The sequence below is a fragment of the Chaetura pelagica genome, unplaced genomic scaffold (genome assembly GCF_000747805.2).
Source record: "Chaetura pelagica isolate M959 unplaced genomic scaffold, ChaPel_1.0 scaffold153, whole genome shotgun sequence".
Lineage (NCBI taxonomy): Eukaryota > Metazoa > Chordata > Aves > Apodiformes > Apodidae > Chaetura > Chaetura pelagica.
Window position 1 is genome coordinate 2,518,647 of NW_009952707.1, and position 27,555 is coordinate 2,546,201.

The 27,555-nt window shown below is 39.8% G+C and overlaps 1 protein-coding gene across 1 annotated transcript in view; it reads left to right on the top strand.

The window, feature by feature from the left end:
* The first annotated feature begins 11,124 nt into the window (after positions 1-11,124).
* The window catches only part of ST5 (suppression of tumorigenicity 5), a 99,127-nt gene continuing 82,696 nt past the window's right edge, over positions 11,125-27,555 (top strand). The window contains exon 1 of the mRNA XM_009994254.1: positions 11,125-11,204. Within this exon, the coding sequence (XP_009992556.1) occupies positions 11,125-11,204 (80 nt within the window). The remainder of the gene's footprint in view (positions 11,205-27,555) is intronic.

Here is a 27,555-nt window from a genome sequence, read left to right on the forward strand (position 1 = left end):
GGTATGACAGCTGTCCTTCATCTTACCCTTGTTCTACTAGTCTTTACCTTTTCTGCCATTTGTCTGGTCCTCACCACTCATCCCTGTTTCTTCCTTAGTGTGCATCCTCTGTTTCAGTGGCACGGCTAGGACAAAGGTTGAGGATCACTCATTTTGCTGGCACCATGCTTCCCTCCCATGTTTCCTTTCTGTCTGTTCAGTCATCTGAGGTGGGAGGTGCAGCTTAGACAGGCAGGGCACGGACTGCACCCTCTCTCAGCCTGCTCACACCCTGCTGTGGTTTATTGTTCTGGGAGCACAAGGGGCTTGGTTGTCTTTGTTTCAGCTTAGAATGTGTAGAAACTGAAAAAGAGAGAGGCAATAGCCATGAGGTTCATAAAAAGGAAGGGGATCTGAATCAGAATATTATCACCAAAACAGGTCCTCATTGCCCCAACAGATGTCAGTTTGCAGGAAGGAATCCACAGCAAACAGGAGAGAGCGGTTTTTGTGAACAGAAGAGCTGGTGACGAATGGCTCGTCTTGGTTACTGATGTGTTTTACACATGGTAACACATGGTTACACATGGTTACACAGCTACATGTGGTAGCTGCATGTCTGGGCCCCATCATACTCCTGAGAACTTGAACTTACTGAAGAACATGTCCTCTCTGCTTGTGTGTGAGGTCAGTTATAAAGTTACTTCTGGTTCATTGGTAGAGCAATGGTATTTGGAGAGATCAAACTATAGATTTCTGAAGTAGGAAAAATAGGAGCAGCTCTGAGCTAATCGTCCACTTGACCAGATGACAGAATGTGGGTGATGGAGTTTATTCTCTGGCACTGAATTTGAGTATCTCACTTCTAAAGTACTTTCTTAAGACTACAGAAGAAATTCATGTCAGAGCTCAAACATAGCTCAGAGCTCCTGCATCCTCTAGATGTTACTTTAAGTGCAAAAATATAATTTCTAAATGTAACCACATACCTCTCCTGAATGGTTCTTGCACGGATCCCTAATACAAACAACACACTAGCATGCCATCCCATTTGGTGCTGCTAATGCCTGTGTCCAGGGTCACTTCTGGATATGCTTTGAACAGGGGATTTAAGATCTCTGTGCCTTTCTACAGATTCTCTGGGTAACTGCCAAGAGCAAAAGAGACAGACCCAAGGTTGTTCTCATCTCTTTGTACAAGCCAAGACAGTTTTGGCTAGAATATTCTTCTTACATCCGTGAAGTTTACAGCTGGTTTCTCATCCTCATCCTCCCAGGATGCTTTTATATCATCATATTAAGACAGTGCATCCAAAGTAATAGTTGCTTCACTGGAATTGTTAGCATTGGCAGCCTATGTATCATGGACAGGACCTGCTTCTTGGAGATACTGTCTCAAAACAGTAACACAATTGCTAGGACATAGTGATCTAAAAAGAAGGAAATGTATATTAGCACCACGTATCAGTTCTTGACCTTACTGAGGTACCAGTACCAAAGATCTTCCACTGCTATTTGTAATTTAAACCAGCACTTTTTGAACAGTATCAGCTCACCTTCTGCTTATTGCAATGAATTCAATTTTCTTTTACTGCATGGCATTAGAGAAAAATCAAAGGACCGTGTCTAGGATGGCATCAGTAGTTGCCATCAGTTACTTCTGCTGCAGACCTCTCTTTTTCAAACCTCCTGACACTCGTGAAGTATCCTTTCTACATCCTTCTCCAGATGCTCCCTGCCACCTTCCACGGAAATTAGTTTTCCTGGTGACATCTGCATTGGCCAGGAGAGCTGGTTATCTTCAGACTGTCCTTCACTGAATGCTCCTTATAGCTTTCTCTGGGAACAAAACACTGTTTGGATCTCTGTAGAAACTTGGCCCTTAAATGGCCTCAGATCTTCTTCTACCCCTGTCAGCTATCTTGCCTGTTCCTTTCTCCTTAGTGTCAGGGGAAGGATGTTACACTCACTGGATGCTGATCCAAGGTTTTTCTTTTATTGCTCTGACTTGAACAATGCAACTACTTTGTTTCTCTATTTACAGCTAGGGCCAGCACACTGAAGGTCACCTCATCTCCTAGCAAAACATGCCTAAACATGAATACTCTGTGGCAAATGACCTAAGTTAACTTCACTGGATTTGGAAGTAACATTTTTATCAATCCTTGTTTTATTTTTCCTTTTGCTGGTTTGCTTGCTTTTCCACTAGGACCTCCTTATTCCTCCCTGCCTCCCTCAGCACATCTATCTTCCCTTTTTCCTTTCTCTTTCACACAGTTTCCTTTTTTTTGCTGCTCATTTTGTCAGAGGAGGAGAGTCAGGAGGCAGTACTGCTCTTTTTCGTTTCTTGCCATCACTGACCATTTATCTGTGTGGAAGTTGGAAGTAAAGTGGCTCCCTTGCTACCCTGGCCTTTGGTAGGTGTCTTTCCTCATCTCTTCTCTCAGGAAGGGCTCTGCAGAAGCAGTATGACACAAACATGCTAAAAGACTTCATATGGCCTTCTGGAGGCAGATGAAAATAGTGCCACCAGCTGCAGTGGCCAAGCTGGCCGTTTAAACCCTCCCATCTCTGAGCTTTGCTCAGTGGCATTGTTTCCCACATTGTCACAAACTGTAGCAAAATGAAAGAGCATTTGAAAAGGGTTTTCAAACTTTGTGAATGTCAACTTCAGTGCTGTCTCTCAGGATATGGGAGAAGCTCAGGGTCTGTTTACTCTGGCAGAAAGAAGCCAAGTTATTAATTTAAAGCTCACCGCCTGCTCTGAGGTAATTCACTAGTCATATTCTTTCTCCATGCCCTTTGGAAAGTGTGCCACTCACCCTAAACATGTACTAAGAACATCAGCATGGGAAATTTGCATGGAGTATTTAGGATGCTGTAAATTCTCTGCTTACAGACAAGACCTGAGTTGTTTCTGCTTTATAGAGTTCAAATTGAGAAACAAATATGACAGTAATTTGCCTATGCTGGAAAGTTAGTTCAGGTTTAAAGTACAATAGAAATGAGATCTTGTTAAGCTATCTTCTGTATGGCTAAGTGTACTTCTGACATTCCTAGATAGCACAGCTTGCTTCTAGAAAAGATGTCCATACCCAGTAGTCAGGAAATAGCTCAGCTAGCATAACTCAAACCATTGTATGGCAAAATGAATACTGAATCCCTCTCTCTAGCCTGTATGCAGCTGCATCAAGATCCTCCTTCCCTTCCCCCCATCATGTATTATTAAAACTTTGGATGAGTCATATAATTGCTATTAATTTTGCAGTTTGTACTCTGGTGGTGCTCTGAGTGGGAGCCACATGTGTCTGGCAGGAAGGAAGGGAGGTGTGCTAGCAACACTGGGGACAGCAGCTTGCTCTCTGTTGTAGCTGTGACCCATGTTTTGCCTTCCGTGATGCTGGAATGAATCAGAACTTACAGCAGTTGCAAAGTCAGGTTGCTTCTCAGCTGTCTGCCAGACGTTGTCAGTCTTGGAATGAGATGGTTCAGTCATCAGGGTTAGTTCAATGGGGAGGTTCCTTTTAAGACTTGCTAAGACTTTCAGCTGATTTTGTTGCTTTGTGTCTCCCCAGAGAGTCTGTACTGAACAGTGATCTGTGCTTCAAATCATATTGTGATGTTTTTAGGGACTTGTAACACCCTATGGGAAATACCAAGGGACATTCTATTTTCTCATACTCTTTGTGATGCAAAAAAAAAGATAATGAAAAAGTATTTTTGTTCCTTAAAGTTAAGCTACTCTCATTCCTTAATAAAATAATCTCTTTTTTGTGTCACAAGAAATAGTTCATCATTGTGACATGATGTTGATGTTGCAATTGGATGACTATGATTTCATTGAGGAACAACCAACAGGAGCAGGTGAGCTTCTGAGACTGGAGCTGGTTTTATTCTGAAAATTAAGATAAAAGACTGTGTAAGTATAGTACCAATAAACTATGTTAGGCACAATTCATGAGTAGGTGGTTTTCATTGCCTTGTCTGGTCATCTTGGAAATGTTGGTGTCACAAAAGCCAAAATATATATGCCTCTGATTATTTTGTACTATGTTTTTCTTGCAAAATGTGATGACTGAGGGCTTTCAACAAGCCAGTGTGCAACAAGTTTATTATAGGGCTTGTTGAAAGGACTTACCAGATTGTGACTGACACTCAAGTACAGCAGGAGGAAACAAGAAGTCACTTTTCTGAAGTAAAGCCACATCTGAGGTGCACACATATGTTGCTTGCTGAAGCCATGTGAAACTAATGTGGATGTTTGCATGTAAAATGATATCAAATACCTAAGCTCCTACTGCATCCATGCCAGAGAGAGAAATGTCTTGATGACTGTTTTTAGCCTTTTTGTCCCTTTTTCTTCTCAAAAAAATTAAACAAAAATATAGCCTGCATGCTTGCAAGGCCAAAATCATATTATATACACTGTAGGGACATATAGCATTTAGAGTGCTGTCCACAATGAAAAAGGTTTCTGTCTTAAAGAGAAAGCATGCAGCTTTTGTTTTAAGTGACATACATATGGCAGGTGCTTCTAAGAGATGTTTTCCTGACTGAAAAATGGCTGAAAAATCAGCCTCACCAAAACAGACAAAAAAAAAATCCCAAATGATTGGTTTTCAGATGAATCAGTTCCCCGAACCATATGGCTGAATGAGTGCACTGGGGTAAGAATGTGGCTAGAGAAGTAATGAGAAAGTAAAACCATAGGGTTTTAGATTGACATTAGTTTTAAGAGCGCGGTGAAGGTGTGTTTCATGACAGGCTTAAAGCCATGTGAGTTCACACTGCCACAAATATGTACAGTTAAGATTCCTCTGGGCTTATACTAGTTACCAGCTAGTTGTACTGTTAAGTATTGAAAACTTTGTCTACCCTGGTGTCTCAAATCAAGATAGTTAAGCTTCACTTCATGAATGGGTTTTTTTTGTATGTTTTTTTTTTTTTTTTTTAAATACAACCTTTTTTCTTCAACCTTGAACAGGGAAATACTAACTTCTGATTCAATAGCAGCCATTTTAATTTTTTTTTAAATGTCTCCTTCACACTTCCTTGGGGGGTAGTCACTTTTAAAGAATCTGTCAGTTTATTCCAGTTTGATTTCTCAACAAATTTGAACCTGTTATATTCAGTGAGAGTATTTAAGTGCTCATTTAGCACAAATGAGTCAGAAGAAGTCACAGTGAATTTGCTTCCCTGGTAGTAAAACAATAGCTGTAATTTCTCTAAATTGGAAGGAAGTCTTGCGTAGGCTACTAGCTAGATGAAAAGTAGCTATAGGAGACCGCTAGATGTGGCACAAATCAAGGCATCTTTTCCATATGCAGGAAGTAAGAAAGGTTCAGCCCAAAGGCTGGATTCAGTTCAGCTTCTTCAGCTGGGATACAATTCCAGTGACGTAAGAGAGCAAAGCACAAATAAAACCTTATTGGTCCTTTTTAATACCAAAGCAAGCAAGACAAAGCAAATGTCCAAGTGCCAGAGAATCCCATCATTATATTCAACAGTTGTGAATACAATACAGTACAATGTGCCCTCCATGGTCTGAAGAGCATGGTTACCCTACTGTTCATGAAAATCCCTTCTAAAAGACAAGTGAGTAAGGTTGGTAACACTGGTCTCTCTGATTTTCTTGTTGTTTTCCTTCCATTTCAAAGCTGTGATAACCTTCGCAGTGCTGAAAGTGAGAGAAGATACTAGTGCTGAATTCTTACATTTGGACACGAGTTTTGGACTGCAGTGTGTTTCAAGTGAGGTGTGTTCTCTCTACCCAGGTATCACTTGTTTTCAGTTCAAGGGAAATAACAGCTTGGGGGAAGATAAATGAAGTAATAGGAAGGTAAAGAAAGGAATGGGGGGGAAAAAGAGGATGGCACAAAATAGGGAGGTGCAAGAATATGGGAAGAACAGAATGGCATTTTATGTGGTAGAACAATAGGAAAGGTGGGTGAGGGGTGAGTGGAGGGCTGTCCTTGCTCTGGGCAGCACACCTGCTTTTCACCCATCTGGTTTGTTCTGCAGCCACCCAGTCTAGCAGCCTGCACTGAGGGGAGGTAAGTTGTTTCCCCTCCAATACATGCCACAACGTCTGTTTCCTAGTATAGTCATATGCAGTTCAGTGGGGACTTACCTGCTGAGAAGGTGTATTGGAGTTGCAAGATTGCAATGACAGCCAGGGTCCAGCACTGCTATTAGTTGTATTAGGAAGTTTGTGCTGGAAGTAAACTTGTTACCTAGCTGTGAAAGCCTCAGATAGTAGTTTGACAAACCCTCTTCCTTTGGCTTGTTTATCCACAAACATTGTCACTTTTTCTCTATCAGGGACTTGGGTACATGTAGCTGTCTGAATGGCTTGATTTTGTGTTCTCACTCAGAGATTACACTAGAGCATAACATGGCTTAGGCAGGTCCACACAGCTGATAGCACGAGGTCTTTTTCTCCAGTTTTTAGGACCAGCCCTGTGTCTTGTGAGAAGTCTGTTGATATGATTGTAATAAGGCTCTTAGTGTGCTGTAAAGACTAAACTTGGGATGAGATAGTTAAATTAATGCTTTCTTAATATTTCCATGCCAAGTCCTTGGTGACCAGGGAATTTAGCTCTTTGTGTTGGTTTGTAATGGTGTTATGTGGCTAAATTTACAGGGGCTCAGCTTAGAGAACAGGTACGCCTGATAAAAGCACGTAGTTCTTATAAAAATGTTCTTTGGAGTCTCTACAAAAGCCCTCTCAAGGCAGAAGTCCTTAAAGATTTTATTGGACTTTCAAGGTCATCAGAACTGATGTTCTGAGGGGACATAATTGTTTTACTGGAAGAGAACTGGCAAATTGCCACAAAGCTAATCTGTGATTCTTAAAAGTTTAACTATACCTCACCTCTTGAAATGTGGTTGAGATTTCCTTAAAGCACTCAGAAAAGCATATCAATGTTTTAAATTGACTTCTCAATGCCTAGAGACATTCTGCTGCAGCTACTGTTGAGAGAAAAGTAAATAGACAAAATTGGTTATTATTAATCATATCTTTCTGAGAGTTTGTCTTTATTACAAGGCAAATTTTCAAAAGCATGATTTTGGCTTAGCAGCTGGTAGTTCTGCCCCGTAATGCTTTCCTTTTATGTCTCCATGTCTCTGCCCTTTAGGGCAGACAAAACCAGTAATATTTCCTCTTGTTTTCCAGATCTCAGATCAGTGGAATTTCAAGAGGAAAATAATCTGCCTTATATTCAGAATATATGCAGATGTCAAGAATCCAGATTATACCTTATAGATTATATTGATTGCAGTACACATCAGTTCAGTCTAGGACAGCTATATGTAGGTTAATCTTGCAACATGTGAGACAAGAACTACTTTACACACAGTGAAGTGTCACCAACAAAACTCTCTCAAAAAATACCAGCAGATGTCTAGAGCAGGGAAGTCTTACGAACTGAGTGTCCATGCTGGACACATTGTCTCTGGAGAATTTGCACTTATGTTAGTGATAACGTCAGGAGGGAACTCGGGACCCTACAATCAAATGCTGCCTTCTCCAGTCACTAGAAACCCTTCTTTGCCACCTTCCTAACCCATCTGCTCTGTGCTGTGGCTTGGGTCCCAGAAAATGCCTGGCTGGAGCCATGTACAGATTTTCTTCTGTTTTTGCAAGTACAGTGCTCATCAGTAACCAGCAGAATCTGGATTATTTTTCATTAAGCTGCCAGAGAAACAGTGCTACTGTTCCTGATGCTCAGAAAATTGCCTTTGAAGCATCGCAACACAGTCTAAGGGCTCTTAGTTGGAACTGTGTATTTAATGGAAAATATGCTTTAGAAATGAGTGCAGAAAATGGAGTGCAATTAATCTTTTAAGTCTAAGTAGGGAAAAGGACCATATGAATAGGAAGAGATACTGAGCATAGTATTAAAAACAATCAAAACACCCAACAAACAAACATCATGCATATCTGTTGAGCAGAAGAATTTTCGAATTAAAAGTCCTCTTCTGCTCCTGTTGAATGACAGAATGGGAGATGGAATAATTCAAATTATGAAAATGTTTTTTCTTAGATGTCTGTTGGTCTAATACATGTAGCAGACACCTGAGCCTAGAGGTGAATAACTAGACTGTGTTACTCACACAGCCAGAGAGGAGAGAATCAGTTCTTGCAGTGCAGGAACTGATGGATACTCGGTGGGTAAAAAAGCAGAAGGTATTCATGACACCTCAAATCTCTTGGGTAGTACAAATAATGCACTCTTGATTGCCATGACTTTTCAGACCATTTTTTACATTTGTCTGTCATCTTTACTCTTTGATCCTACCAAATGGTTTCAGGAGGTTTTAGACAAAATGGATAAAGAATGTCCAGATTCTACAATCTGAGCTCATTAAATTACCAATTTGAGAGCTGTCCCAGTGAAAACAGTGAGACCATGCCTGGAGTAAAGCAGGAATTATGGCTAAATAAAGGTTTCAGAGTACTTATTTATGTTTACAAATACAAAAGAATTCTGCATTTTTAGGCAAAGCGTAGTCAGATGGTTAACAAGGCAATGCAGAGTCTGTGTGATTTGACTATTTTTGGATTTGTTTTTAACAGTATGTCACAATACTTGAGAGGTTTTGGTTTTCATTGCTTTGTGAAGAATCATTTGCCAGTACTGTGGTGGAGAATGCTCTCACATAAGCCCAAGGGATGTGATTCTTACCATACAATGAGTCATATAAACTTGGAGGGCTATCAGACTTGTTTGAAGGCTCAGAAATAACTTGCTACATGACCTTAAAGTTGAGTTCATTATTTTTTTTTTCTCTGTTTAGGTATTGGGGCTGGGTGGTGTTTTTTGTTTTGGTCTTTTTTGTTTGTTTGTTTGTTTGTTTTTTGGGTGGGGTGGGGAGTGGGAGGTTGGGGTTTGGTAATAAACTCTTGTGTCCAGGTACCTCTGTAAATTGCTGATTGACTATATTTCTGCCATGTTCAAGTTAATTGGATTTTCTCTGCATGTGCTGGGATGATACTGGTGTCACCTGAAGTAAAATATTCATGCAAAATAAGCATTAAAGAAAAATTGCATAGAAAAACCAGTTGATCTCATCATATATACCAGTCTCAACTGCATGGGAAGAAACTCGCTTATGTCACTAAATTTAACTTACAACATTTTCTTTTAGAACTAAATTCCTCTTTTACTTGTAAACAAACCAGTAAGGCTTATTTGACATTTAAAGTATCTTTAAAATGTGGGATTTAATTAATAACTTCTTTTTTTATATTGACCACAATGATTTTTCTTGAGCTTTTTGGAAGCTGAAACTGAGAGGGGCAAACTATGCACACTTTTTTTCCATTGGATTTTGGATATGGGAAAATGGACTCTCAGTGCACTTTTATGTTGCTGCTTTCAATTTTATTTTATTTATTTTTTTTCTTTTTTATGTGCTGTATCAGTATCCCATATTTTTTGAGGGTCCATTCAGTTTCTTTTGATCTTGAACACAAAAACAAATCTCAGAAAGTCAATGTGACACATGCTAACAGTTACGCCTTACGCCACATTTGTATCTTTTAGTTTTCCCACCTTAATTGCTAATAAGTTATTCTTATTTAATGTAACAAAGACGTTGAACTGGTGAGTGGAAAACATGAAAAAGCTGCTGGCTCCCTGTGAAATGCACAGTCCTAGAAAGCTTGGCCAGCATCAGCAAGTTTCCTTTCTTGTCACAAGCAAGCCCTTTTCCACTCAGAACAGGCAGTTCTTTACAGTCCCATTATCTTGATAATGTAACTCTAACAATAACAATGAGACACTAGAGGAATTTGTGGAACTTCAGTGTAGAAAAAATGTTACCAGCTTGGAAAAAAAATCTCCGCTTAATCTGGGAAAACTGATACACGTAAGACAATCAGAAAGACAAAGCAGACCTGGAGTCTGTGGTCAACATGATTGACTCTGCAATTCATGAGAGATTTTCTGACCTTATTTGTGGCAGAACAATTTGGAATAAAGTGGTTTAGACAATGTCCTCCTCACTGCGATGGGTCTATTTGTACAAGGATTTTGTGTGTTGTCAGTACCCAGCTTGCTTTTAGCATCACATTACAGTTGGCTTCTCAAGCAGTCTGGACTTACTGTGGTTTTGAGTAAACACAGAATTTTGTAATACTCCTTATTTTTGCATTAACTGTGCCATTAAAGGTTGTAACAGTTGGTAGTTCTGGTCAGACCTGGGTGGCAGTGCTGCAAACCATGGTGGATATTTTAGCCTATAAACTAAGGAGCATCTAAGAAACCACATGTGAGCAGAGGTTACTTACATCCTTTGGACTACCCATATCATCGTATGCTTCCTTCAGTTGCAGCATGGTGTTTCTATAAAGATAGAGGAAGGAGGGCAAAACAAATCATGCTACGTGGCTGTTTATTTGCTGGTATGCAGCACCATTACAGAAGGTTCATCTTTTGTGCACTTAAGTTGATATACAGGGTTTTTACCATGGCTGAAATTACATTTCCAGGTTTTGGGTTGTTACCCAATGATTAGGCAATTTTACTTAAAAAATCTTGTGGCAAATAGAGAAAACTATTTGCAGATCTTTTCATATTACAAGCAGATTTGGAATGACATTCAACATATTTGCTGTTGAATATGTTTCACTACTTGAAATCATTTCTATAGTAGAGCTGCACTTTAAAATTGCAAAAAGTTTATTTGTTCCTTGGAATAGCTTTTTGTGGCCAAAATGCCAGTCATAGCTATCATATTTGCAAGTATCACCCAGTGCAGTTACTGGGTTTTCCATGTGAACTGGTGAACGGAAGAAGCAGACCAAACTTGTGATACTTTTTGAACTTGGTATCAAGCTCAGTTTATCAGACATGCCAGAACCTGAACCATACCCCTAATTCCCATAAGATGTCTCCTTTATAACACTGGTCTTTGGTAAACTTGGCTGTGGATGAAGAAGAGCAGCAGTAGGGGAGGTAGGGTTTAGTTTTTCATCATCATAACTAGATTAATTGCATTTTGCAGAATGGAAAGCAGCCCAGTTATGCTTTACACAACATAGTACTTCTACCAGTATTGAATGTTAGTTGTCATTTGGGCTTGTTGAAGCTTAATTGGCTTTTCTTCTCACAGATACCCACATTTCTAGAAAGCAGAAATGACCATGACTGCCAACAAGAATGCCAGTGTCAACAGCAGAGCTGGAGGGAGTAAAGTGCCTCAGGACACTCTGGATAGGTAAGTGGTGAATTGCAGGCTTTGTAAATTCTGAGAGAGGTCTGGCTATATTTGGAACAAAATCTCTGTTCAAAGGTAAGCAACCTCTGTTTTGACACAGTGAGAGCTTTGCTGGTCTGAGAGAAGCTTTTGGTAGGGATTTGAGGAAAAAAGTTATGAAAAAAGGCTGGAATATTTCAGTTGAGCTATTGCTGCTTGCTGGCTGGTTATGATGACAGTGATTGCAAGGAAGGACCTGCATGGAAGGCACTGTGTAGGCCTCAGGTGGTTTGAACTAATTTTCTTGGCCATAAGGCTGCATGCCAACTTTTCTCCATTGCCAATCTCCAGGTTGTATTTTGTGTTGGTTTCTGTCAAATTTTCTCTGCTGTATCTGCCTTGACAGACAGTGGGCAGAGGCTGCCTTCTTTTGCAGGTTAGGCAGGGAGTATGAGAGGGCTGAATGAAAAGTACAGGGCTCATCTTTGTCACTCTGCTTGTTTGACCTCCTTTCTGTAGCATGAAATAATTTACAGAGCAAGGAGATCAAGTTGATCACTCACAGCTATGGGAAAACTGTAGCCAATGACACCTTAAGGTTCCAAGCCCGGCAATACTGAGGGAATCAGCCTACTCAGTCTAGTTAGACTAGACCAGAAAACGAAGTGCATCTGCAAATGTGTGCATGTGTACTTGTGGCTAAGAAACACTATCCTAATAAAGTTCCAGTCCATCAGAAGGCTGTGATGTGACTGCATGCAGTGATGCAGTTGCCTGTAAGTAACAAATACCTTTCACTCATTAATTAGTACAGTGGAATGATAATAAGGGTAGAGTTAGTTATTGCTCCCTTGCCTTTCAGTTTACACTGATCAAAGGCAGTGTTTTCAGGACATGACTTTTTCTTTGGGGAGGTTTGCTTTGGAGGATTGCTTTGGGATGCAAGTAGACAACTCACCTGCAGCCAACAATTTCACATATCTGTGTCAGAAGGAGTCTTGATCTCAGCCACAGCCTTTACAAAGTAATAATTCAGCCTGTGACCTTCTCACAGGGCAAGCCCACAAGCTTCTCTCATTCTGGGGCTGACAGTTGCCAAACTCTCACTTAGATCTGCAGTCCCACTGGGGCAGCCTCAGTATACTTTGACTGGGAAAGTTTAGACAACCATTGGATTAGAGAACCTTTATAAATTAACTGAGCACAAGAGCAAAGCTCTAGACTTCAGGTGTCACCTTAGTAAGGTGAGTAGAAAGCCACAAAAACTATTCAGGGTGTTTCTTCAAAAGCATGAGGTATCTACTGACTTATCTCTCTGTCCTGTCTGTAGGATTTTGCCCATCTCTCCATGGGATTCTTGCATAGGTGTACTCTCTCTTTTGAGAGGCTTTTCTGTACTACCTTACACAATAATATGCCAATGTTTTTACTTTCCCTGTGTTTTGGCTCAAAACAAGACTTTAATCCCATTATAAACAGCATGGAGGAGGAATGTGCAAATGACTTGCACTGATCTGATGGAGTCTCTCTACTGCAATAATACCATTTTGCTGCATTTTGGACATAGAAACAAGGAAGACACTCTTTGCCTTACAAAGTTCAACATGAAACTCTGTAAGGCATAAAGTGGGCTGCAGTAAAATTGAAAGTAGTGCCCAGAAATGAATGTTATAGAGGAAGAAAGCAATGGAATTCCTCTTTATTTGTTGGACAAATATTTGGGATAGGAGTGTGGGTTGTACCAATGTAAATTAAATGCTCTGAACACTTTGGCAGCATCTGTTCTAACCATCCCTGACTGAGGGTAACACACCAGATAAGCTGTACCTGGGTTACTCCTAGCTGACAGCAGTACAATATTTGTACAGAGGTTATTTTGGGAGAATTTGCTGTTTCAAATACATTAGTAAAGACTGTGATTCAGGTGAGTAGGTCACAGAATAACAGTTTGATTGTATCCACTTGAAATTGAAACGTCAGAGAGAAAAAGTCCCTGTATTGGCAGCTGTCAGGTAGAAGAGCCAGCATGAATAGGGAAGCTCAACAGAGAAATTGAGGAGAATTGGCTGTGGTCCTGGCAAGGAGCTGCAGGTCAACTTGAAAATTATGTTGAATACTGGCTTCATTTGACATACCTGCCATTGTATTCTGAACTTTTCCAACCACAAACAATGGAAAAAAATATAAACTGAATTCTAAGATTTTCACAATGGAAGCAATGGAAGAGATATTTTAGCAGTATGTTGCTTTTCTCTTCTTAGTTACAGGAAACCCTCTTTTTAATGACACAGCTCTGTTTTGCATTTAACCCTTTGGATTTGTTCTCAGTTTTTGGTTGTCTTTCCATATTTCATGCACATATGGCTGCCTCTGCACTGCCTTCTGTATCTAATAAATTATTACTCTTTTTCAGCTCTCTGCCACAGCTTTCCACTTATCTACACATATCATTGAATCACAGTAATTCCAAGCGAGTTTCCTGAGGTGGCTGAAATGGCCTCATTCTGATTACCAGAAAGGTTGGCTTATGAAGCAGCAGTAAATTAATAATCAAGAGCCTTGGGTAGAACCCTGACTCTAGTCCTGTCTATGCTAGTGACATCCTTTGTGGCATTCTCACACCCTTCCCATGTCTCAATCTTTCATTAGGCTGATTTGCCATTCTTCCTCTTGGTGCTGTTCTCCCGTCACTTTTTAAATTGTGGAGTTGACTAAAGATATAGATAAGCAGCATCCATTCTAGTGTATTTTATTAGACATATTATGCTGCATTAAAGTTCAGTAGAAATGGACTCGCTATCCTTGTGTACTTCACAATTTGTTAGTTTGTGTGTTTGGCATCTCTTAGTATAAAACAGTAAACACATAAAATAAAGTGGGGAGAAGGGCAGCTAGAGGAATTTTTAGGGAGGTATTCATATGTGGATATTAAAACCAGATCCCTAATGATATCTGGCATTCCCAAGTTGTAGATCATCCTTCCACCATTGCAGACAGATTGGTGCTGAGAACCTGGGTCTAGAATTTAGCCAACTTTGGACCTACTCTTTTAAAAAAAAATATTTTCCATTCTGAATAGCTTAAAAAGTACTCTGGGATACTAAGTTACTGGATAATAGCTGTCAAGTAAATTGTCTTTCCTTATTATCATCACCATCTGTTTTGATTAGAATTTGTCAGGAGAAGATTTTATAAATACAGGTATGGACCTGAAACTAAAAAAAAATCTTTGGGATGCACTTTTGCATGACAAGTGAGGAGATGAATGGGTTGCCATGCACCAGTTCTCCATCCATTATTTTGCCTTATGTAATTTTCTTCACCTGTCTTTGGGAAACCCTGTAAAACGATGTTATTTGAGTCAACCATCAGGATTCTTCATTTTAGTCAGACAGTAAATCAGTGGAGTAAGTGGTGGCATAATAAAAGCTAAAGGCTTGCAGGATTTATTGCAAACATGTTCAGGGATCCACTTAAACTGAAGAGTCACTGTCTCAGTTTAGTATGGGATTTGACTGGAGATTTGGAAATCTGCAAATCTACTTGCTCTACAATTCGTAGGAGTAGAGTTTCAGTAAGTGCTGATACTGGCATAACACAGGTGGATTAGTCTTCTGGTGCCTAAGACATCTTTTTAGTGTTATTTTCCTGTCATTCCTAGTTTTGGTGTTATTTATTGTTGCAAGACTGCTTGGTTAGACTCAATGATCTTAGAAGTCTTTTCCAAGCTAAATGATTCTATGATTCTAAGATGCAAGATGTGTTTTGATGATACAGTGTGGCCTGGATCAACATTTTATGATTCCTTATGAGTCATAAGCAAAGATCATTGCTTGCCTGAAGAAAACTGGAATCATGTGAGTTTTGTTCAAGACTGGATTTTGTGATGTGGGCTGTCATCTCTCCACTCAATCTGCACAGGAAAGGTGTCATCCTCACTGAATTGGAGAGTGTTCTCCAGCTGAGCATCATGATTAATGGTACTATAAACTGAGGGTGCTGACATCAGCAGGTTGTGTAGCAAGACATCAGAAACTTGTGCTAGGAGAGGGTTGCACGTGTAAATTGCTGTTGGCACAAAGTTGCAAGCTGTTAAGTTCCTACTTTAATGACGTTAATAAAACTGTTCATTTGTAAATACTTTCAGTTAGATCTTTGCATCAAATGTAATCTCACTTCATTAAACTGAGATCTGATCTGAGTTGTATTTTTCTCCTTGCCTGGGAAGAACCAAGCTAGGTACTCACAAACCTCTAAAAATAGGGGGGTTTTACCTCCCAGCAGTGCGTGAGACCTTTCCTAATAATTTGTTAGCCTCATTAGTCTAACATGCACTGAGATGTGCTTACATGGGCTTTGTGGCTCAGACTTTCTTCAGAATTTAAGAAACTGAGAGACAGAATTTTAATTGGCAGGAGCTAGCTTACCTCTACTGAAGGCAACGGAGATGCACCAAATAAACCAGATGGCTAACTGGACTAATATAACTGTAGAGGTATCTCAGGAGTGTTTTGGCTGAATCATTAACAATTCTCTAAAAAGATCAGAGAAGATAATGACTGTTTCCTAACCAAGTGAGCCCATGGTGGTTGCTTCTTGCATTGGGGTGGAACAGATGACTGCAGGAGGTGCAGGGCTGTGGAGGACCGATGTGATGTTGGCAGAACCACCAGAGTCCTGGAGTAATATTCTTGTGTTTGGCTTCCAGTATCCACCCTCATTCTTTTGTTTGGGAACCTAGTAGATAATCACTGCATTTGCGTGAGCAAACAAAGCCTCTCTTGTTTGTTTTAGCAGCAAAAGACTTGATGCTTGAGCATGACAGAATGCAGTAAAGCTGGGCTGTGTAGAAGTATTACTTGGATTAGTTACTAGAAGTAGTGTTTAGGGTTGGTTACCTGTCCCCATCATGCACAGATGTCCATGCTTAGGTACTTCATAAGCACGGCGAGGTCTTGTGCTTTATTACTGCGTTGCTCTCAAGGCAGAAGCAGCAACAGCTTTAAGAAATATCTTAGTCAAAGGGAGAGTTCACATCTGTATTTTAGCCTTAAGAAACTGAGCTGTACAGGCGCTTCCAAAGTAAGTCCTAGTCAAGCCAAATTAATTAAATTTTACAGCAAATAGCTAGATTATATTTTCTTTAAGTAAATTCAATTATTGGTCCACATTAATAAACCCAACTGAAATACTTTGTTTTCTTTGAAGAAGGGATTGTATGGTTGTGGCCTGGATGGAGGACTAGAAATATTTCGGCTCTAGGAATTGAGACCTTGAGAATTCTTACACATAAGAATGTGCAGGTATGCCCAGTGCTGGGGTGAAGCAGTGCTCCAGTGCAGTTAGTGCTGCAGTGTGGGTGGCAGAGCCAGTTGTTCACTCTGCTGGCTCGTCCTGGGATTGCTCTCTTCTCTTACCTTTCCACAGTAAATTTTTCATTTCAAAGGTGATCTCATGTCAGGAGAAAAGCCTGTCTGTAAAGGGAGAAATGCTGGCTTCAGAGAGGCAATGTCTGTGCAGTACTTTCTCTCATTTGGACAGATCAGTTCATGGAAGCAACTGCAGTGCCTTTTGCTTGCAGTTACCTCCTGTTACCTGGTACATAACAATATGATTGGAATTTAATATAATTTCAATCCTTCTGCTAATGTAACACCCCACCTCTAATAAAAGAAAACCAAACAAGCCAAACCAGTGCCTTTCAGCTCTGTGTTAAAACGTAGACGCTGTCCAAATTTATTGTCAGGTCATTCATCCAGATGTGCTCCAGTCTGCCTGCACTGGCAAATGAATTATCTCTCAGGTAATGCCAAAGAGCTGTGTTCATACCCAGGGCTGGATGTCTTGGGGGGCAGGTAAGGCAGGCTGATGCACAGCAGCTCCCTCACCATTGCACATTACCATGTGACAGAGTGTGGTGAGGGAGAGAACTCTGTATCAACCACGATGGAGCCCTGATGCTATTGTAAGAAAAATATTAAAATAGTGACATCAACAGAACTTTTTTTTTTTTTTTTTTTTTTTTTTTTGTATTTATGTATTTAGTGTAGATCTAAACTTTATGATATTTATTAGGTGTCCTGAATTTTCTGAACGGAGATCATTGTGAAGAAAGCAGTAACTTGGAAATCAAAGAATGCATCTTTCATCTACTTTTGTTGTTCTAAACTAATAAGGTTTTGGTCTTACTTAAAACTCTAATGTGTACAAATTTCCGACTAATGAATATGTCTTATTGCTATTGTCTTAGCACAATTCTGATAAAGTATTGTCTCATCTCTTACTCTTTGTTTGCTAAGTATGTGGACAGTGTTGCTGCACGTGATAGAAAAGCTGTTTCTTTGCTTTTTGTGGGTGGCTGCATTTCAATTACAGGTGAAAAGCTCACTCTGCCTGGGCTGTACAGTTGGTTACATGGTTTAAGGAGTGTCCATAAAACATTGGTCATAGATAGCTATAGATGGCTATACTATTCTTCATAGTTGGATAAAATTTTCTGTGGGATGATATGCCCATCTGTACTTAATAGAAAGCTTAGTGGGAGTTTTGGATGCCAGTTCAGTATGTGTTATAATAATATGCCATGGGAAAAAAATGCTGCTGTGTTTGCTACTGCCTCAGCTATGGGCTCAAGTGCTTACCAAACCAACCAACCAAGGGTGGTGTGTTTCCATGAAAGCCTTTCCCTGGAGGAGACATGCAGGAGTAGATGCAGAAAACGGTGACAGAGAAGGCAGGAGGTCAAGAAGTGGTTGGTGGTTTTGCATAACTTTAGGGAGATTTTCCATGGTTTGGTAGGTGAGTGCTGCCATTTAATGCATATTTGGGTGTACAAGTCTGTGTTTTCAAGGAGCTCTAGAGGGGGAGGAGCGAGACCAACTTGGAAAGGAGAGTGATGCACATATGCCTAAAGCAGGGAGCCAAGTCTTCAGTTTATACATTTTAGCATAGAAGCTTTTTTTTTTGCCCCAACATTTGTGGGGTAGCTTGAGCTATAAAACAGCTCTCCGTTTTCCGAGTCAGGGCAGCCCTCGGGGGCTTTGTTAGAGCACCAGGAGGCCCGTTGTGCCAGTTCAGCCATTGTGCTCCCCAGTGTCTGTGCCTCTCCCGGCTGCCTGTGCGAGGCTTGAGGCACCGAGGAGCTCCACACTGAACCGCTGAGATGGATTTTCCTGGAAAAAAAAATTCCTACTGCTCAGAAGTACCAGGGAGAATCTCTTTGGCTCTTTATGTCTTTGTGAAACAAACCATGCAGAAAATGTTTGTTACTTTAGGAAAGAATCAAGTTTTAATATTTCAACAGTGAACTTGAGAATAGGAAGCAGAGTGGTTCAATAACACTCTGCTAAGTCTAAGCAAGATGCTAAGTTATTGGCCATGAGAACCTGCACTTTTTTTTTCTTTTAAACCATTGAGGTTTATAACACAGTACAAATAAACTTCAGCTAAACAACTGTGAAGAGCGGATAGCTGATGGGAAATCTATTAGCAAGGATTGTACTCCTTAAAAGCAGAAACAGCTTGAACTGTGCAGCTGACACATTTTCAGCAAGTTGGTTCCCAGCAGCACAAAGTTACATTTGTTTCAGAAAGGAATGAAAGCTGTTATTGAGGGGTTGGAGGTGATTTTGGGACCCAGAGCTCTAGCAGCACAACCCTGAACTGGGCCATGGGTGGTGGGAGGCTGCCTGCTGCCATCAGAAATGGGAACATTAGCAGTGGGAACAAGTCAAAGTTCTGATTCAAATGACCCTGGAACTAGTAACAACTTGAACACAAGCTTTGACTTTATTGCTGTCCTTTATCTGGGTAAGTGGGATCAGTGGGGTGGTGATTTCCAATGGTCTGAGGCATGATCTTCCCCTCAGCAGTGACCTCGGGCAGTGGATCAGAGGGCAGCCTGAAATCTTTTGAAATCTCTCTGGCAGAGCTGCAGAAATATTCTTGTAAGCACAGCGGTCCAGAGCCATAGAAGAAGAATGGTTTGTAAGATGAGATAACAGCTTCCAATGACATCAAGAGATACAATTGTAAAAATGGACCTACTTTTGGATACATCCTTTGGGGTTCTTCAAACAGTTGATGGGGAATGGGGAATTTCTGGTTATGTTGTTGGCTATTTTGTTTCACTTTAATTTTCCATCTCTGTTCAGAAAGGATCGTTACTTTATATGCATTTGTCAGTCAAGCAAATCACTTTTGTTTTCATAGATGGCAGTCATGTTAATATATCCTCCCATTTGTGCAGGTTTTTAAGGAAAAAAGAAAGCAAAAACACCTTTACATTCTGATTGTATTTTATGCAGCTTCAGATCAAGTTTGCTTTATTATTACTTGGAGGCTGCAGGAATGTACCCTGGGAAAATGCTTCCTGTTGTCACTTAATTCTCATGACACTTTTACTACTTTATGCTTTTACATATATCATCATTGAAATTACCTTTTCTGTTAAGGTTTGTATTTGCTAAAACCACTGGAACCAACTAAAAAAATGAAAAGGAACAAATATTTTAAAAAGCAGAGAGTTGTAGTTGACAGGTTAGACTAAAAGTGACCTTTTAAATATAACTATGTTCTGTTCCAGTACAAAGACTGCTTAGACTAACACTGAAATCTTCATTTCTTTAATCACTATATTTACATTACCGTAGTCAGTAGTACTAAGACCTGAACTAAACTATTCTATGGTTTTCAGAAAATGATTACAACAGCATGGTTTTGGAAATGTTTATGATGTGTTCCTAGTTCTTTTTCTGTGCTGAAACGTGATGAATACAAACAATGAGCACGATACTTGCTAAAACACTTATAGGAGTCCCCATCAGTGCAATATCAGAAAATCAGAGCAGATTTTATATTTTGGATGGTGATTACAAATGAGATGGAAGTCAACAGGAGATGTAGCATAGAGTCATGTGCAAAACATTTTTACATGGTAGTGCCAATATTTTATTTTTTTTCTGAAGGAAGTAATTCTTAGGGATGAAAATGTTTTGGACCAAGAAGATTCTGGCAATCTCACTGAAAAGACCAACAAAGATACAATTCATGAGCATTACTAATGATGTTTTATGTTCTGTGAATATCTGTCCATTAGGAGATGGTCTAAGACTCCCATCTCTTTGCCATTGAGCTGTTGAAAAGCTATCAGTATGGAAGAACAATTTCTGTTCTGCACCCTAACCAGTCCAGATTTGAATGAATCATTGGCTTACGAATGAAAGAGTCTGTGTCCTCTTACCACTTTCCTTCACTGTATAGTTGTCCCAAAATGACATTTTCCACTTGAGCAGAGCAGAAAATTAGAAGAAGACATATCAGAATTTGTAAAGAGTAAGACTGAAAGCAAGATATGAATATAACAAAATAAAGATAATAAAAATAATTATTATGGGTTTCTTTCCTGATTGGAAAAAACCCAAATTGTCCATAAAACCAAAGCAAGAAGTGCCTTGACAGCATCCTTTCAGTATTTTCACAGACTTTATCCTCTAAATAGTGCAACACTGATTAACCAGGTAATATTGTGTTCAGAGAGTGGGAATTAGCTAAGAGTCTCCACACTTAGCATCACATTTTGTTTGCACTTGAGGAACATTAACAGCAAATGGCCTTTAAAAGCAAATGGAAACTGTAAGCATTTTCCTGCAAGCAGGAAAATAGGAGCTAATGGAAATGCACAGGTGCCATCCATATTCTTACAATGTATATATGCAAAAATGCCTATAGTGCCTTGGAGATTTTGAGCAAGATGTGTCAGTGAGAGTCCTCTGCAGGAGAGCAACAGGTCTTGATTGTTCTAGTGTCACTACCAGCATAGAACCAGAGACTTGCAAAAGTGAGTCCGCAAACTTTAACTGTGAATAGGACCTCTGGCTCATCCATCTTTATTTTTTGCATTAGATGTGTTTTTTCCAAAACATTTGTCATGATTCACATCAGGCATTCTGAGCTTATTTCCATTTTGGCCTCTTCCTAAACTAGCCCTAAAAAGAGGTCTTGAAGTAAGGATGTGTCACAAGGGAATATAATTGCCATCCACCCACTGCAGCTGTTGAACCAACAGACAATAAGGTGAAGGAATTTTGCAGAATGAACTTCAGTATTGAAAGCACAACTAAATACAGCAATTGTAAAATGTATGTTCCTGTCAGAAAAAAATATGACTATTAAAAAAAAAAATTTAAAATATAACATATTTATTATTTATTCTGTTGTAATCAGTGGGAATGTTGGCTCCTGTGACAACCTGACTGCTTTCTTGGAAGCCTAAATATCTTGCATGTTTGGTATTTTCCAGGTATGAGAATTCTGTGCAGAGTGCCCAAATCTAACTCTTGAAACACTTTGTTAAAGCAATATAGAAAAAAGTTAAGTAGAGGGGGGAAGATAAATAAGGGAAATAATTTATAATAATCACATTAATTATGAGATTTAATGCATATGTGTGTTATAAGTTTATAATAAGAGAGCTGCAGAAAAACCCTGGCATAAATCAAAATGATTTCTATGTTTTCTTCTATCTAGCTACAGAAATAAAATGTTAGGATTGCAAAGCAAGGTCACTTTTGCAGCATAGTCTTTCCATAATACTGTGCCTGTGTAGTGAGTACACCTTGATTGAGCACAAACAATTAGCAGTGGCTAATAGATGGAAATGGTGTTATACATTTTGGATTCAGAGTAAACCCATTTTGCATCAGCCTTTCTCAGAATTAATCTTTTTCCAGGTAACAACATAACTCTGAATGGTGGAAACAGAATTTATTGCAGTGGCAATATAATAGAAATAATTTTCATAGAATCATAGAACTATTCAGGTTGGAAAAGACCCTTGAGGTCACTGAGTCAAACCATCATCCCTACTCTACAAAGTTCTCCCCTAAACCATATCCATCAACACCACATTCAAATGACCCTTAACACATCCAGGGATGGTGACTCAACCACCTCCCTGGACAGCCTATTCCAGTGTCCAACCACTCTTTCTGTGATTTTTTTTTCCCCATGTCCAGTCTAAACCTCCCCTGTTGCAGATGAAGCCATTCCCTCTTGTTCTATCACTAATTACCTGTGAAAAGAGATCGGCACCAACCTCTCTACAATGACCTTTTGGGTAGTTGTAGAGACTGATGAGGTCTCCCCTCAGCCTCCTCTTTCTCAAACTAAACATTTCCAGCTCCTTCAAGTGTTCTTCATAAGATTTGTTCTGTAGGCCCTTCACTAGCTTCATTGCCCTCCTCTGTCCTTGTATTGGCCATGAGATATCGATATCTCTCTAGAATTGAGGTGCCCAAAACTGGACATAAAACTCCAGGTGTGGCCTCACCAGTTCTGAGTACAGGGGGACAATCTCCTCTTTACTTCTGCTGGTCACACTATTTCTAATTCAAGCCAGGATGCCATTGGCTTTCTTGGCCACCTGGGCACACTGCTGGCTCATATTCAGCCTTTTGTTTCAAATCCTGCTAACAAAACCTTGTAAGGCCTTATTTCAGCTAAAGTTGGCAGGCAGGTGGGCTGCTGGTACAGGGGATGTCTGAGGATTGGGATGGGGTAGTACTGACAATGTTCAGCTATGGGTAGTGCTGTTTAAGCCTCCTGTTATCACAGTGTATATAACTCCAGCTGATTCACTTTTTTTTCAGTGCAGCAGAATGCTTACCCTGGGAAGCATCTCTATGGCTGCGCAGCTGAGGCCACAGGAGGACTTGTCAGTACAGACAGTTGAACAAATGCCCCACGAGCAACCTGCTCTCATGTGGAACCTCTGCCCCCTGGGATTGCTGCTGAATTGGAAAACCACTTTATGTCAACATAGGCAAACAGGAGAGATGGCAGATAGCCTGTGCCTGTTGAAACTGTTGGCAGAGACCTAAAAGCATTTTAATGTGGATTTTTAACCTCTCCCTTTCCTGTCAAACAGTACTGTTACCCATGTGGGCTTCAAGATATGTGTTGAGTCTGGCAGGCTTGTTCTCTGTGTCTGCATGCATCTGGTTTAATACCTGATAAGGCTGCTATGATTTTTTTTTTTTTTTTTTTTTTTGCAACTCTTACTAGAAACAGTATTATTTGCTAAAAATGCAGTAGCTGCCAAAAGTTTTTGTTAGCAACTGGCAGCTGGATTGCCTCAGTTAGAGGTTCAGGAATGAATACGTAAACTGCTTCTTGCTGTAACATTAAAATAAAAATGCAAACTAAAGAAGATTTTTTCCAGGCCATGGGCAACCAGGCGGAAACTTCCAGCTTGCCAGATTTCTCACACACCTGTCCCTTCAAAGTCAGCATGTCAGATTGCAGAGACTTTGCTACTGTTAGTTTTGTTAAACATTAATGTCAGTTTCCTCCCTTTAAGGACACAAAGAGACAGAGGTTTGACAAACGTACTGACACCATGTGTCATTTGTTGCATGACAAGTGAAGCAGGCAGCGTTCAGGAAGAACAGAGGCTGCGGCAGGGCATGAGGGACTGAGGGCAGAATTCTTCTGTCTCCATTCTGTGTCTTTCCAGGAGGTAAGAGGTTCTGAGTAAGTCTGGAATGGGTAGGCTGAAGCAATGGCAGTGATGGATGGTTGTGTGCTTGTCAGAGGCATTAGAGGAGGAAACTAGGTAGAAACGAAGTACCATAGATCTGAACTCTTTAATGTCCTTTCCTATAACCAGTTTTGCAGTAGATGGGCTTTCTGCTCAGGCAGGAATTTGACACCAGTCTTCTGCTTACTAAAGATAGCAATAGGAGTAGCTTTAATTTCCATAGTTTGCAGCTCTGGCACAGGACAAGGGACTTTGTGGAACAAAAGCTCACTTTTACAGCCTCTCTTCCCCCCCTCCCGCTACCTCTCTTGCTCTCAGACAGAACCTAAATTCTCTGCCTGGCTAAATCCATGTTTCTTGTCTAGTCTGATGAGATTTTTTTTCCTCTTTAATTCTTAACAATTATTTTTAAGTTATGCTGTGATATTCACACTCATGCATTCTGCCATTGCCCTGTGTCCCCCAGGTATGCCTCTGGGTGACAGTGTGTATGAGGAATGAAGCGCTATTTTCTGGCACACGTGAGGTGCATATTTTGGACATTCTAAGCTAAATTTGTGTTAATTGCACAGAAAGTGTTAATCCATTTAGGGAGAGGCCACACTTGCTTATACTTAGGCTGAATATGGCTCACAGTGACTGGGCAACTGCTGGGATGGAAACTCAACATTAGATGCAGTGCTGCTGCCATACTTTTGTGTGTTGTTTCGGTTTTGACGACTGCTTTCAGTTTTCTTTCTTTTCTTTAATATGATTTCTGAGAGTCTTACTTTCTGGGGTATGAGATAACTTGACCGTTTTTTTTCCCACTAAAAAAATGGCAGAAATTTTATGGTTTTGTGCTTTTCAAGAAAAAAAAAAAAAAATCAGTATTGCAGGCCAGACTCTCTAGGGCTCTTAGGAATATAACTTAGGGTCAGAATCTAGATTTCAATTTGTTGCTTCAAATATTCATTAGCTGAGAACCCATGGATTACTGCAAGGACCTTGTTGTTAGTTTTTTTTAGTCTTCAGAGGACAAATATTTTCACAGCTGATCAGTGTATAGATGTTGCTCGTTGCTTTTTTTGCTGCCTTTAAACACAGATGTTGGTATTGCCTCATTTGCTCCATGACATTTTCATTTTCTTGATGCTTTGCCTGATGCTATCTATGTATCTTTTTGTAGGGACATGAGGTTTATTTTTGGCTGTGTTCTGAAAAGTAAAGATGAGTGACAGAAAAAAAAGTCTACTTGCTTTTAGTTGCTCTAAATTAAGTGAAACTTGCAGCAACTTATTAACATGTTACATTCCAGTTGCACATCAGTGGTAGCAAAATGTTTGCATTCTCAGGGTTATAATACATTCAAATTCCCACGTATGTTATGAAAAGTAAAAATGTATTGGACAGCTGCTTATAAAACCTAATAAGTCATCAGAAGATCATAAAACAAAATCCACAGTTTTATAAGAAGCCAAGGCCTTGTGAGACTGAAATGTTTATAAAGGATATATAATTCCCCAGATATTATCTCAATTCCAAATTTAGGCTTAAGATCTCACAGCTCTTTTAGGTGTTGTGATGAAATGTGGTCTGGGAGGCTGTGTGAGTAACATACATATATATGTTAACCTTGATCATGGTGAAGAAAGTGATGGGGAGTGTCTTTCCCTGACCTAACTCTGCTCCTGTTGACAGGTATGGTCAGTAAAAAGCAGAGAGAAGCCAATATCTGAATCTTTTGGAAAGTTTCCTTTAGATCATGTTTTTGAATATTGGTGTGTACAGTGCTCCAGCATTGGTTGATTGCTCTTTTGGTAACATTAGGGCCAGAATTAGGGCCAAATGAAGATTCTGGTCAAGTTAAATTTGACCTTGTCTGGACTTTGAGATAAAGAAGCACAACAGCAGCAAGCATTGCAAGTCATAGCTTGTTTTTTGTGTGTGTTTGTTTGTTTGTTTTTCAGTTTACCTGTGCTTCCTGAAAGATTGGGGAATAAATAGATCAAATATTTTTTCAAAGCTGCTTTTAACAAAAAAAAAAACCACAACCCCAGCCACTCTTGGCTGGCAAAGTCTTTCATATGCTGCTCTGTTGCGGATATGTCCAACATATTTCCTTATTTTCCTGCCTTTATTAGCTAAACAAAATGGAATGAAGCATTTAGTAACCAGTCAGATATAGTAATATAATTTAATTCTCATTGCAAATTTTATTTAGACTGAAATTTTGGTTTTTTTTCTAAGTGTGCATTTGCACAAGGTCAACACTTTAAATCTTTCTGTAACGACAAGTTTTGCATCAGTTTGCATCTTCAGCCACTTCTCTTTAGTAACTCTTCATTTGTCCTGTCATAAGTCAGAAGAAAATAAACCCCTGATTCATAGATATTAAACGAAAGTGAATGAAAAAGAGCCATCAGTGAAATGGAAAGAAAATTCCCTCTTAAATTCAGTCAAAGTATCCAATATCTTCTTGATCTGTAGAAATCTATGCACACGGTAACGTGTGTAACGTGTACCAAGGGTCATGTTTGTCAGTCATGGCTGGAATTTATTTTGCATTCCATAAGGTCAAAGACACTGAAGAAAATAATGATGATAAGAAAGCCCAGGGTTGTAAACCTTCATATCTTTCCTCCTTTAGAGGCAGGAAACAGCCTCTAAAGATGAGATATGTTGTGTATTTTATTAGCATGTACAGGGTCAACTCTTAAGGTGTATTTTGTGGTAGTTAACTGTAGTTACGTTCCTTTGCTCCTCTCACCATCGTGCCCATAAAACATATAGTGTATCTCTGGACGTCAGGAGGTGAAGCTGTGGTCTGTTGTAAAGGTTTGGATGGGTTGTGTGTGATGATGTGGGGAATGTCAGCTCATGGGTCAGTAGAACTGATGGCAGGCAGTGGCACCTTCTGATATGCTGTTTGTAGCCTCAGTCTGTCCTGATATGTGCTGCTAGTCTGTACTAGTTGCTTCTTCTGAACATACAAAGTGATTACTTGAGCGTGTATGTCTGGTATTTGAGAAAGCAGCAAGTGCCCATGTTTCCCTCCCTCTCCCTTTCTCCAGCACCTGCATGAGTCATATTTCAGTTAACACCTGGTTCTTCTCTTTTCTGCTTTCTCAGGTGCTGAAAAACAATCCTGCACCGAATTTTGTTCTTGCAGTTGTTCACCTAAAAGTAATGTGTTGTGAGAGATACTACTAATGCTCCCCTCTACAGAGTACTTTGTGAGAGTTGGGCTTGCTCTTAAAAAAAAAAAAAAAAAAAGGGTAAAAAACTCTGTGAAAGTATAACCTCTGTTAGGAAAACTGTTTCGGTCATCTTCAAGGGTTGCAATAAATGTCAACATATGGTTGAGAGAAAGACAATTGTTGGGGGGCCAATCACATAACTAAATGACTGGGAAGTTCACAGAGAATGGTAATGGCCTTTATTATGTTGGAAAAATAGTCCAAGTTTTAGGCACAGAGATCTTTGGAGATCCAGGCAGGTGGAAATTCACTGTTCTAAGGGACATAGGAGAGAGAGTATGACTTATAAAATTACTTTAAAGAGTAAGAACAAGGGCATGTTTCCCTGGTTTTACCATCGTAAGAGTAACAGAGTAAGAAACAAAAAGCTGGCAGATTCCTTCTCCTGTACTATAGAAAGGTGTAAAAAGTGCCCTTGAGAAGACAAATACGCTTTTTCAGCATCAGCTGGAGAGTGCTGATTGTGTGCCATCATTTCAGCTCTTTGCTAAGAGAGGAGAAGCTTGCACAAAGCTGAACTGAGTTGTCTTGGCAACAGATGAAGTTTTAAATAAGAATTACTCCTTCTTTTCCCCTGCCTCAGGCAGTCCATATT